Genomic DNA, 13,493 nt, shown 5'->3' with positions numbered 1-13,493 from the left:
CCACCACAACCACCCATGCTGTTTTTCCTAAGGCAGCGATTTGCTTTGTAAAACATATGAGTACAGGAGCTACTGCAATAGTTTCTGGGTGGCTTTATGATATCTGAGAGTATGTGCTCTGTGATACAAACACCACTGTCCTTACAAAGCAAACCTACATCACACAAGAAAAGAGTTTTCCACACATGGGTTGCTCTTCTGGATACGTGCTGCATCACGTCATGACAGGGGAGCCGAGCTAGGGAGGAAGATACCTACTTCCGCCGCTTGCAGGATCAGGGCTCTGCTCATACCATCCAGTTGATGGACTGTGCTGACAATTCTGATCATGTTGATTTCCTGCTAGGTAGTTGGTTGGGTGGTTGCCAGTCCTGTCCTCCCTCCTAGCAGATAATCAGTGCTGTGAAAGCTGAGGTCAACAAATGTCTGTTTGGCAGTGAGCTCTTTGCTTGGTAGCTTGTTTGCAGCCTGCTTCTCCACAAGCAGGCATTTGGATAGAGGCAGTTGCTACATGAATGGGCCTGAGCATGATTCTCCACGTTTTTCAGTATTCGTCATCTAAAGCGAGTGTAGTCAGAGATCATGGGCTTCTCCACACAGAGCTTTTATCCTGCTATTGAGATTGGCTACTCATGGAAGTTTGTGGGTCCTTTATATGATGTTGTTAACCTCTAGGGCGTCTCCCGCACTAAATTACCTTTATTCCATTTTTTAAAAAGAGATAATGAGCGATCACATTACAGCGCTTGAGTTCCACTTGAGTTCCTTCGTGAAAAGAGGAAAATCCACAATAAGAGGTGCTCGACCACAGCGCCATCTAGCTGCTGCATATGAAACATATCAAAGACTCAGATAAGGGGGAAGGAAGCACGTGTAAAGGGAGTCTGTCATGATCCTGCATTTAAAAGAGAAGCAGAAAGCCCTGTTTTAAATGTGGGATTTTAGGCTGGTGCAGAAATGCTCCATGACATAGAAGTTCACATAGAAGAGTTCTGTGTTTAGCTGTGGTGCAGCTGAGCTGAGCTGATTTTTATGTAATGTGACTGGGTAAAGCATTCTTCATGTCATGGTCCAATTAATCAAGACTTTTCTCTTCTACAGGTTTGTGCCTCTTTGTTGGCTATTATGATTACTTGAAAAACTAGTTCTGGGTGTCCTTTTCTATCACCTTAACTGAATATTGTCTGCGGTGCACCAGTCATTTGTTATGAATGCTAACAGTGTCTTCTAATTCTACTGCTACTGCTGTTATTCCCAGGAGAGGAAGTTTGTTGGAGGTTCTGGACAGATAACAGAAAAGATAATGGAACAACTCAAAGACAACGTTAAACTGGAGAGACCTGTAATCTCCATTGATCAGTCAGGCGATAATGTCATTGTGGAGACACAGAACCACGAGATATATAAGGTAATCTCATAAAAATAAAAAATAGTATGCATTTAATAGGGGGCATGCCTGCTACAGCTTTTAGCCCAATTTAATCAGCCCTGCCCTTGTGTGTTGCTCTGCTTTCCACGCTACACAGGAAGTCTTTGAAATTTATTTTATTGATGTATTTATGGGAGCTTCTCCTCACAGGGTACTGTAATCAGCCTCTGACATTTATATGTCTTCTCTGTGCCTTATTCCCTCTTTTAACTATAACAAAACGGAATAGGTTTAAGGAAAATTATGTGTGTAAAAAATCTGACAAAAGTTTAATATAAAAACTGATATTTCACACAAAAGTTAAAACGATTGATTAGCAGTCCATGGATATATCACATATACATAGTTACAACACTGAGTTCCAAATCAAAAGGCTGTACAAATATATAGTGCCAATCTCCCAAATGCGTTTCAACCAGACCGGTCCTCCTCTTCAGTGGGAAAAATATTAACAGTAATTACAGCCCTTACTAAAACAGTGTTTTCACGATGTTAAACTTCCTACATGGAACCTGTAAAACAAAATACACAAACTTAGAGATACCTGGGATAATATACCTTACCCAAATAATCAGATAAATGTAAACTAATAAAAATCAATTTATTGGTAAATATTATCTATACAAACTCATGCGACTGATAGCTGAATGCAAAAAAGTGGGGAAAGAACATTCCCTCCTACATTCTGAAACATGTAGAGAAATAAAACTCTCCCAGGTATATCCAGTATGTAAGCATTGTTTTAGTAAGGGCTGAAATTACTGTTCATATTTTTCCCACTGAAGAGGACTGGTCTGGTTGAAATGTGTTTGGGACATTGGCATTGTATATTTGTACAGCCTTTTGATTTGGAAATCAGTGTTGTAATTATGTATATTTGATATATTGATGGACTGCTAATCAGTTGTTTTAAAAGTTGTGTGAAATATCAGTATTTATATTAAAATTTTCTCAGATTTTTTGACACTCATAATTTTCCTTAAACCTCTTCTGTTTTGTTGTTTGTTAGTGGTTAAGGACAGAACCGTTTTACTGTTGTTTGTCTCTCTTTTGGTCATATATATATTTGGTTATATTATATTTGTTTGTCTCTCTTTTGGTTATATAAGAGAAATTATCTCATTTGGTTATATCTTTTGGTTATATCACTGTGATCACTACAGTGCTCACAGCATTCATCTCATACAAATGTCAGTGTCAGACTGAAGTGCCAAACGTAGCTGTCTAGAATGTGTGTAACATGTCAGTCTCCAGATTTGTATAAAAAGCTCATGCCACAAGAAATGTTACTCCTTATGTTAGTCTTTCACTACCATGGTTATTTTCTGGAATATATATCTTCAGTGAGATGCATATGACCTTATCAGTGCTAGGTGTTGTTGTTTTTAATTTCCAGTCTGCATTTGGTTGAATTGTGCTTCACTTGAAAAAAAAACACACCTTAGCTGCTTGTGTGTGTGTGTTTAAATGTATTTTCATGTGCGTTACAGTCTTGTAAACTGCTTTGTAAAGGGCAATACACCTAGAAAGAAGTAAAAAATATTTTAAATAAATATTTAATACAAATATGTGTCTGATGTTTACCTGTGTTACATTTCACAGTGCAGGTATGTGATTAGTGCCATCCCACCAACCTTAACCACAAAGATCCATTTCAAGCCAGAACTGCCAACAAAAAGAAACCAGTTAATCCAGCGCCTTCCCATGGGCTCTGTTATTAAATGCATGATGTATTATAAAGAAGCTTTCTGGAAAAAGATGGGTATGTATGGAACAATTACAGCATAACTAAAAATTTGTAACGATTTAGGGCCAAACTTCATGTTGTCACAGAGTTCCATGTAACTTCCCCTGGCATTTCTTAAAAATTGGAATGATGCTTCTGGACAATGCAAACAGGAGCAGAGAAAGGGCAAATCAGGAAGGGGTTCATAATTTTTTCCCTGCCAGCTAGGCTTGCAAAAAACAGGGGTAGGGGTGTTGTTGTCAAGCATCTGGCAGACTATAATATATGGCTGGTGGGCTGAATTTGGTTTGGTGAGTCACAAGTTATGCAAGCCTGGTCTGAGATGTCCCTCTGCTGTCATGTGAAGGTACATAGTCACCAGGGTTAATGCACTTTCTCTATTCAGCTCCTGTTTAATCACAACATAGATATACAGTACATAGATATACAGTACAATATCTCAGTAGTTTTAATTATTAGTGCTAACGTTGTGTATGACAATGGGCAACAGAGAGGCATATCAATATGTTTTGAATTCTGCATTAAGCAAAAATGTTCACTGTAAAGAACTGCAAATTAGAATGTGTGTTCCTTGGAAGTTTAGAGAAATGGGGATTTGTTCTGCATGGCAGTTCTAAGGGTAGTATCCATTGTTAGTCGTACATATAGTAGACTTAGGTCTCATTCACTTCAATGGGTCTACTCTAAGTAGGACTAACACTGGATACTACCCTAAATATTTAACAGTGAGAGTAAAAAATAAAAATGGTCTATGTGATGAACTGAGATGTGTGTGAGGAAATAATATTGAGTATTTCTGGCGGTCATTCCCCCTATTCCTTTTCTTGTCAGGTTTCTGTGGCGGCACATTGATTATGGATGATGAGGCTCCGATTTCAGTAACCTTAGATGATACTAAACCTGATGGATCTGTACCTGCCCTTATGGGGTAATAAATGCAGTGTGTGTGTGTGTGTGTATCTTCAAAAGTATTTGTATAAAGGTTTTATAAGACTAGCTGGTGTGAAGTCATGGAATGTGCCCTAGGTAACATCAGAGAACCCTATCGAAAAATCATATTTATATCATGCTACTAATCCTGCCCTGCATATTCTCAGCCCTATCTCTTTTTCCTCAGAGATACAAACATGACCTTTTACCACATGTGGAGTGCTCTGTCCAGCAAAAGCCACACAGTGCAGGAGTTGATTTCTTTTAATCCCCTACTCCCAGTCCCAGCACTTCTTGCCCATCCATCTCTCTATAACAGGGTTGCAGAACCTCAGGGCTGTGGGCCAAATCTGGCCCACCCAGGGTCCAGCCCTCCATGGTCCTCCATAAGGCCCTTCCCATGATTACACCCCTTTTCCTCCAACTGCCAATCATTGGTAGGTTTCTTGGCTTTTACGCATCCCCCCATTCTGCAAGGTCGGAATGCCTCTCCTAAATTTTAGTTACTGGCAATGAGAGCTTTAAGTTAAAACAGGCTGGTATTTTTTGGCATTTTGGCCCCGCCTCTTTTGCCTTTGACCCCACCCACCACAGGAATGTGGCCCCTGAGAGCTTCTCTGAAATCAGATTTGGGCTGAAAGAGGTCCAACACACCTGCTGTATAAACTGCAGTCTTGAAAATCCACGCTGTTGAAAAAACATACCGACATAGGCACTGTAGGTTGCCCAGATGCAAGTTGCGTAAATGTACATTCACGTATGCCTAAGAATATCGGAGAAATGTACAATATATTCAAATATGTTTGGATTTCTCCAAATCTGACCTGCGGATTTCACAGTGGACTGGCTTTTTTCAGGTCACATGGATCATGCTGACTTGAAGACTGTTTTTTTTATTTGGGGGTGGGGGGAGATTTGCACAAATGTGCACTTGTACTAATGCACATTAGTGGAAGTGTGCATTTATTGTAAGTGGAACGAAATCCTTGTACAACCCTAAACATCCAGTTCCATAAATGAGTGGACAACAGAAAGATGCCTGACATTCTGCAAAACACAGATGGAAAGGATTTAAGAACATCCTTACATATTCCCACATATGTGGCTCTTAACATAACAGCTGTTCTGAATCCTACAAATGCATGGAAAAAGAAACGATTTGTGTGCCATAAATCTGAAGTACTTGGGAAAGAGATGTGGGTCTATTCTTGTCATTGCCTTGTCATTCAATCAAACAACAGATATATAGTCAGTGTGTTTGGAGAATTTTGTTGAGCATTTGTGATGCGTTTTATAGGGAGAGCTGTAAAAAGTGCAAAAGCATTGAGTTGGTTTTAAGATGACTGACCTGTTAAACAGAGACTTTTAATTCTGCATCTTGTGTGAATTAGATTAGTATAAAGAAGCCTTGACAAAATGTTTCCATTTTAAATCAAAGCCAGAGAAGCTAGAAGCATCAGACATGGAAATGATTTCATTTATGGCTACAAAAAGAGCAAGGCCAACCATGCTTTAATACATGTATATTTATATCAGAAACCAGGAAAGCTTGAGCATGATAGACAGGGTAGATGGAAGGCTGCCTTTTCCTTCCTTCCCCTTCACTGATCAGCACTCTCATGGTCTCTGAAGCTTGTTGGGTAGGTGCAGGGTGCATGACTGGGTGAATACTGAGCAGGGGTGCAATTCTAACTCAAGAATGTAGCAACCCCCTATCGAAGAGGATATGAAGTCCCTGTTATTGGTTGCCAGGATCCAGACTACTACAACATGGCATAAGCACAAAACAAGATCTAGATATATGTACAGAGCCAATAACACAAGCACATGATTTCATCCACAGGCAGCACATCAAGTCACAAAACATACAGCATGCATATATGTAGCATACCGTCAAGGAATAAAACATATGTAAGATGGGTAAATTTTTCTAGCCTTTCTTTGAAGGTAGGCTTGAAAACATACCCATTTTACAAACAGAGTACACTAGTGAAATAGTCCATCCAGTCAGTCTCCTTTCTCCTGTTGTCTAACAGGCCATCAGTGCTATCAGCAATAGTGCACACTTACCTGTTAACACAAGGCAGGTGAAGCTCTGTGGCTGTTGCAGCAGTCTGCACATCACTTTCTGTGGTGCCTGCGGTCAGTTCCCTGAACAGATGTATTTCTGTACAAAATCTGTCTTGTCTACATGTTTCAGAACTTTCCCTAAGCACAAATATTTTGCATGTATATATATTTAAAATTGGTATATTCATTTATGCAATATTGATGTGCAATTCTTTTTCCATTTTAGCTTTATCCTTACAAGAAAGGCCTTTAGACTAGCAGAGCTTAGCAAAGAGGAAAGGTACGAATAAGCAACTTCTAAATGCATCTCATTTAAAAGTTTGGGTTTTAAAAAAATTATCTAACAGTGATTTATGAATGTTTAGTAATATCATTTTTTAAAGAACAGAAATCTTTTTTAAAAAGTGTACAATCAAACCTTGATGGATGACTGGGATTGGGTTCCATTACAAACCTTCCCCATTGTATAATTCTTCTTCTTCTTCTTCTTCATCATCATCATCTTCATCATTATTAATGTTACAGTTGCATGCCTACCCTTCTTCCAAAGAGCTTGCAGCAGTGGTTTAACCTCAAGGCTGTTGCAAGAGAATTGCTTGCCCAGGGGCACCTTGGCTTGTTTTAACTGGTTCATTCTTAAATTTGCTTAAAAGTGATGTATGATTTTATGAACTTGTTATATTAATAATGGAATTGTATGTTTTATATTGTAAGCTGGCTTGGGAAGACTGCAGCCTTTAAAGTCAGCTAAGAAAAGAAATGCATATAAATAAATAATGAAGCAAGTTTTGCAGCATTTGCAGGGATTTGAATCCAGGAGTCCTGCATCGAAACCTAACATTTTAGTCACTGCACTAGTTTTTGCACTTACCTGTTCTCTGTAATTATCTGTTGTTGAGCAACCCATGAAACAAAAACAGTGCAATGCAAAACAAAACATGTTAGTTTGTTATGCAAAAGTTTACCCACCTGTAAGCTTCATTTCCGCACATATTCCCACCATTTGGTATTTCACTAGTTAGAAAACAAAGCTTAGTGGAGTGTGTGTGTGTGTGTGTGTGTGCATGTGCATGAGAGAGAGAGAGAGAGAGAGAGAGGGAGGGAGGGAGAGAAAGGGGGTAGGGAGAGAAAGAGAGAGAGATTGAGATTGCCAGTTCTTAATGTTCAAAATATGTCAAAGCTGGGGACCGGCTTGGTGGAGAGGGGAGGCAATACACTGAAATGTACATTGCCTTCCACCATCTCCACCACCTAACCTTGGAGGAAGAAAAACAGTAAGGGTATTATAAAAGAGAAAATTAAAGCCTTCCAAATGCACTTCCCCCCCCCAACTGCAACAGGGTTACGGGTACTCCAACTCCAGTGCTCTCAGGAAGATAGGAAAGTATCAGCAAGTACAGGCTTCAGTATAGTTCAAAAGAAGTATTTCCATGAGATACACATATTTCAATATTTGAAATATCCCTGTACTGGGATTTTGATAGTTATTTGACATTAATTGTACTATACTCTTAGTTTGTACTAATGGTGGATTTGGGTCCTTTCATGCTTTCTTTCTTCTTTTTTACACCTTTTCCTTCTTCATGTAGGAAGAGAAAAATCTGTGAACTGTATGCAAAAGTGTTGGGATCAGAAGAAGCTTTACACGTAAGGAAGAACAGCATCTGAAATTGGTGGAGTATCAATAATGATGACAGATTATGGTTAAGCTATATGAACATTTGGGGTATATGCTCATATTATTCTTTGGTTTCTGAATTAAAAGGTCATACATGACAACTATTTTACTTTGCAGTTTAAATGAAATCCTGAAATTTAAACACCCAAGTGGTTTTTGTTCTTTTTGCTCTTTTGGGGGGAGGGGGTCTTTTCTGCATGCCAGGTTCACGGCAGGGGACAGGAGGCTGGAGAAAGCCATGCAGTGAATTCTGCAAGGGCAGGAAATTTGAAGCGCTGCCCCTGTGCTATCCTGTGACTAGCAGCAATAGTTTCTAAGGGCACAATCCTATACATGTTTTGCCAGGAAAAGGTCGTACAACTCCCAGCAGGGCTTTTTTTCTCGCTAACCATGCATTAGATTGCACCCTTACTGCTAATGCTAAATAGTTTGTGGGTGTGAAAATATATATTCTTAATATAAAACTTCTAATGCAGGGAAATGTAATTTCTCTTAACACCTGAAGTAGCAATATTGCTATGAGGTTAACAATAAATAGGTGCTTAGCAAAAGAAGCTTGGTGGGCTCTAATTTCCCTGAATTTCTCAGAGGCAGAAAGCATTGCATAGCATCTAGGGGATCGTATGGTTTTATTTTACTCTAGAGGAAGGGCATGGGGGCCCAATCCAGATAGGGACCACCATGCTTGGATAAAGGAAGTTATACTTTCCCACCCAGCCACTTCCTTCCTCTTTAAATTCACCCCCTCTCATGGGGTCTAAAGAAAGAAAACATGTGAAAACAATACAAGTTCTGCTCCATTATTACCGTTTCTTCAGAGAAATGCTGCAGGAATAACAAATTCTCGTACTAACTAATCCTGGGCAGTATCCAATGTTTGTCCTATGTAGAATAGACTCATTGAAATGAATGGGAATTAAATTAGTTGTGACTAACTTAGACGTCGTTCATTTCAATGGGTCTGCTCATTACCCTGAAAGCACATTGCTCATTGGAGAAATGACTAAAACTAAAGCTTTGTGCTGTGGCCCTAGGCAGTAGCCACTAAGCATGATATCCAGCTCAGTCCATATTGTTGAGTCAGAGCTCTATAGAAGTGTGACTCTGCTAAGTTTACACCCATGGTATTCTATTTATATGAATATGCCTTCATATAATCCAGTATGGGAAACTGGGAAAATATCAGTGGAGGCTGGTGGCTCCGATTTCAGTGGGGTATTAAATCCACTCTGGGTGTCAGTCAGAACAAGTCAGAACAAGTCAGAACTCTAAAGGAGGTATCCAAGGTGCTGAACCCCAATGGGTTCAGCACCTTGAATAGCTCCTTTAGTTCTGACTGAAAACCAGAGCTGATTTATAGCCCCACTGAAATAGAAGCCACCAGCCTCCACCGGAAAATATCCAGCATTTCCAATTTTAATTCTGCCTTGTTTCAATGATCTTCTTACTCTGCTTTGTTTCTCATCCTTGGTTTACTCTTACAGCCAGTGCATTATGAAGAAAAGAACTGGAGTGGAGAACAATATTCTGGCGGCTGCTATACAGCCTATTTCCCACCAGGCATTATTTCCCAGTATGGAAGGTAAAACCAGATAATAACATATTCTGTGTTGACATGGTTATCCAAAATGGTTGAACTACAGAACAACTACAAGACCAGGGGTGGGGAACCATTTTTGGCCTGGGGACCAAATTCACACCATGGGTCACATACCAGCCGTGGGTGGAGCCCCTGCTGGCAAGTGCCTTCACACATTTTTACACACTCACCCAGACATTCATGCATTCACACCATTCACATGTGCTCACACCCTGCACATGCATGCATACACATACACACTCACCCCCTGCATGAAATGGACAGATGTTTGCAAGGGGCAGGTGTTGGGGTTAGAGGGAACGTCACCATGAGCAAGGCAACAGGGCCAGCACACACACTGTTCCAGCTGCACTGAGCTGACTAGTTGTGATAGAATGTGGATGGGGATGCACATTTGAATGTGCACCCAAACCCACATTCTGCCACAGTCATGCATGATAGAGCTGGCTTGGAACGAGTCTTACTCCACAGTGCAAATGGGCATTAATGCTGCCAAGACAGCATGGCAGGACAGGGAATATTGGCCTGGCTGAATGAAAGGGATGCATCCCCTCTCCCTTCCTCTTTCATGCATGTGCCCATGTATGAAAACAATGCACAGAAAATGGAAGGTGTGGTGGGGGTTGCAAACATGTCTACTTTCCCTGGACATGTCAAACCTCCACTAGTACCTGCTATGCAGTAGCCTAAGACCCTTCAGCAGTGTGGGTTGGTGGCACTGATGTCAGTGGCTTGGTGAATCCACTCTGGGTTTCAGTCAGAACCAGTCAGAACTCTAAAGGAGTTTTCCAAGATGCTGAACCATGACATTGGAGCCACCAGCCTCCACTGCTCTTCAGCCTTGATGCCTATCCGCACTTCATAAAAAAAACATTTTAACTGTGAGTGGGCTGATTCTCACTATTCTCTTACATTGTTGTGATGTTTGTTTGACAGGGTAATTCGCCAGCCAGCAGGTAGGATCTACTTTGCTGGCACTGAGACGGCTACCCAGTGGAGTGGCTACATGGAAGGGGCAGTGCAGGCAGGAGAGAGAGCTGCCAGAGAGGTAAAGAGAGCCAGTCCTCCCTGGCATCTTCTTTGAAGACCTAAATATGCCAGCTGTGCCAAGGAGGTTTGGTGTCTTGGTATCCGTACTTGAACTACTCTCACTGCTCAAGAAAGAAGGCTCGTCAAATTAGAAGGACTGAAGAACATTTATATAAACCAAAGCTCTTTTATTACAATAGGCTCTTAGTAAATCCCAATTATTGTTGTTTGCTAAACTGAAGCATTTTTACATGTAAGCTTAATTTTTCAAACTAAATGCAAATGTAAGCAAGTCAGAATAACTTGAAAGGCATGCCGTGGCTACTTAATTTAACTTAAACTCTAAATCCAAGCTTTTTCAGCCTTCTACACAGCTTAAGTGATCATTCAGGTCCACTCTAATACTTGAGTATAATTCCTAGGGAAGCCAGTGTTTCCTCGTAGTCTCACACAAATTTTAACTGTCAAATAGCTAGGGATGTTAGAGAATTCCGCCACGGACTCCAGTGAGGCCAGATTCTTTAGAATCCAGCCCCCCGGAGTCCGTGGCGGAATGGAGCAATCCCCCCTGTCACCCCACGAAATTGTCCCAGGACAGACCCTACCTGGTGTCGTCTGTCCGGTCCGTCCGCTGCCCCTGGTCTGTGGCCGCGAATGGCTGCCCCGGTCTGCGGCTGCCATTTGCGTCCCTGCATTAGTCGTGATAAGCTACGTAAGTATTTCTGTAGCCTATCACAGCCGCAGAGCGGAACCGGCTGGGGAGGATTCCAGGGGGAGGGATGGATCGCCTCCCCCCCCCCCATGGATACCCTGGACCGGAACGGGGTAAGTAATTTGTACACCCCTACAAGTAGCTTTATCCTCCCTCTTATCATGTTCTTTTCTTTCCACACATTATGCTACATTCTTTATCAAACAGCTCCAGATGACACAAACAGATGGGCATATCAGTAGTGTAGTGGCAAATTCAGAAGTGCAGGGTCCCTTCATGATAGTTACAGCCACACCCCCTCACAGCCACGCCCCCTTTTAAAATTATACAACCTTGTAAGATTATACAATACAAATGAGCTTTCAGTTACTTTGTTTGGAGTATCTGGCCACCCTAATTCAGAATTATTAAAAAGTCCATTTGAAAAGAAAACACACACAGTCATGTCCAGCAATGTTCTAGAAAATATTATTTGGCTAATCACAGAATAGCAGGGTTGGAAGGAGCCTATAAGACCACTGAGTCCAACCCCCTGCTCAGTGCAGGAATCCAAATCAAAGCATCCCTGACAAATGGCTGTCCAGCTTCATCCTGAATGCCTCCAGTGTGGACCAAAAAGATTAATCCTTTTTAATTCAAGATACAACAACAACAATAACTATATTATCATAGTATATTCATTATTAATTATTATTATGAAGAGCCTTTGCAACCAGGTGTGAAGCAATGCCCCATTAAAATTAATGGAAATTAGTCCATGGTGACCCACAACTCCTGTAAGGCTGAAATCCTATACACACTTATTTGGGAGTAAATCCCATTGAACATAATGGTATTTACTTCTGAATAGACAAGTAGGATTGCCCTACAAGGCTACAAGCATAACTACACTCACTAGGGGAGTAAACTGAAGTCTGAATCCCCACCCCCGCCCCCACTATCAGTAGCCACAGATGTAGACAAAACACACTCGGGTGGAGTGTTAGGAACAGACTTTTACTGGAGATATAACAAACTTACATCTCAAGATAAGCTGGCTGAGGTCAGCAACACTTGCATGAGGAAGAAGACAGGAAACTAGAGGGAGGAGACAAGGAAAAAAGACAGAAGAGGGCTCTCATTCCCTCCCACCTTACTCATATTAATGCTTCAGGTTCAGGTTAAGTGACGCATGCCTCCAACATAAACTCCACTGAACACATCGGGACTTGCTTCCGAGTAAACAAACCTAGGATCCTACTGTCAACCAGAGGGGTTGGATCCAACCCCAGGCCCCCTCCTATGCCTTGAAGGACAAACTTAATGTGCAAACAAATGGCAGGTGAAAACGTTTCACTGCATGGCGCGAAAACATGATCCCCTGCTCACGTCTACACATCAAGTCCACTAGAATCCCTCTCCCCCACACGGCAAGTCCCTTGCATAAGCACGAGCAACAGACAGTGGTGGTGGCACACACACACACCCCGCTCCTGCCGTGGCCAGCAGCAGCAGCCCTGAACAGGTGGCCAGTGCTGCAGGACGACGAGGGCAGCACCAGGAGCGCAGGCTCGGAGCGGGGACAGGCTGGGGGTGGTCGAGTTGCGAGGCGTGGCGGCTGCTCAGGGTGGAAGGCGGAGAAGCTGAGAACTGAGGAGGAGAATAGGGGGCACGAGAGGAGGCTGCAGAGCTCCCTCTGGCTCCCCCTCTCACCCCCTTTGTCTGGCCGGCTCTGCACGGTAGGCAAGAGGCAGCGAGAGGCAGCTGCCAGTCGCTCACACTCCCTTCCTCTGCTCCCTCCTCCTCCCGCCGCGTCTGCCCTGCAGCAGCAGACTGCGACCCTGCTGGGAGCTGGCTCCAATAAAAGTGCGGGAGCAAAGTGCCGGTGTGAGCCCAGAGCGCTACACCCCTGGGGCATATTAGGTATGACTCGGCTCACTTCCTTGAGTCATCTGGACCTGTTTTGTAAGCACTGTGCTGTACTTTCAGCACCTTGGATTGATCTGGAGGGGTTCGATATGTGGACAGTCCTAGCTGGCAGTGTGTTTGTGGAAGGTTGAACTTGGGACCAATTTTTATCTGGGCTTATTGTCCTACTGGATGATGGGTTGCCTTTGTGGTGTGGCCACCAGCTCACATAGTCAGGTCGCTTGCCACAGCCCTACTGGAGATGTCTGAAACTGGGAACTACGTGGAAGGGTCAGACCGTGCGGTGCTTACCACAGCAGTGCTGTACCTCCCTGCAAGCCAACAGCGCTGGCTTGGGAGAGAAGTATGTTACCTGTCTGTCCCTGTTTCAGGTATTAGCATCAGAATGTG

At 42.3% G+C, this 13,493-nt stretch overlaps 1 protein-coding gene across 1 annotated transcript in view; it reads left to right on the top strand.

Moving 5' to 3' along the window:
• Nucleotides 1–13,493, top strand: part of LOC146349962 (amine oxidase [flavin-containing] A-like) — a 68,561-nt gene that overhangs the window by 50,242 nt on the left and 4,826 nt on the right. The window contains exons 7-13 of the mRNA XM_084843860.1: nucleotides 1,259–1,408; nucleotides 3,032–3,191; nucleotides 4,008–4,104; nucleotides 6,403–6,456; nucleotides 7,766–7,823; nucleotides 9,339–9,436; nucleotides 10,391–10,502. Coding sequence (XP_084699986.1) covers nucleotides 1,259–1,408; nucleotides 3,032–3,191; nucleotides 4,008–4,104; nucleotides 6,403–6,456; nucleotides 7,766–7,823; nucleotides 9,339–9,436; nucleotides 10,391–10,502 — 729 coding nt within the window. The remainder of the gene's footprint in view (nucleotides 1–1,258; nucleotides 1,409–3,031; nucleotides 3,192–4,007; nucleotides 4,105–6,402; nucleotides 6,457–7,765; nucleotides 7,824–9,338; nucleotides 9,437–10,390; nucleotides 10,503–13,493) is intronic.

Source organism: Heloderma suspectum, chromosome 3 (genome assembly GCF_057233095.1).
Source record: "Heloderma suspectum isolate Gila_16-S chromosome 3, 16-S_ref, whole genome shotgun sequence".
NCBI lineage: Eukaryota > Metazoa > Chordata > Lepidosauria > Squamata > Helodermatidae > Heloderma > Heloderma suspectum.
The sequence above is the reverse complement of the archived record's forward strand: the minus strand, read 5'-3'. Positions and strand labels throughout refer to the sequence as shown.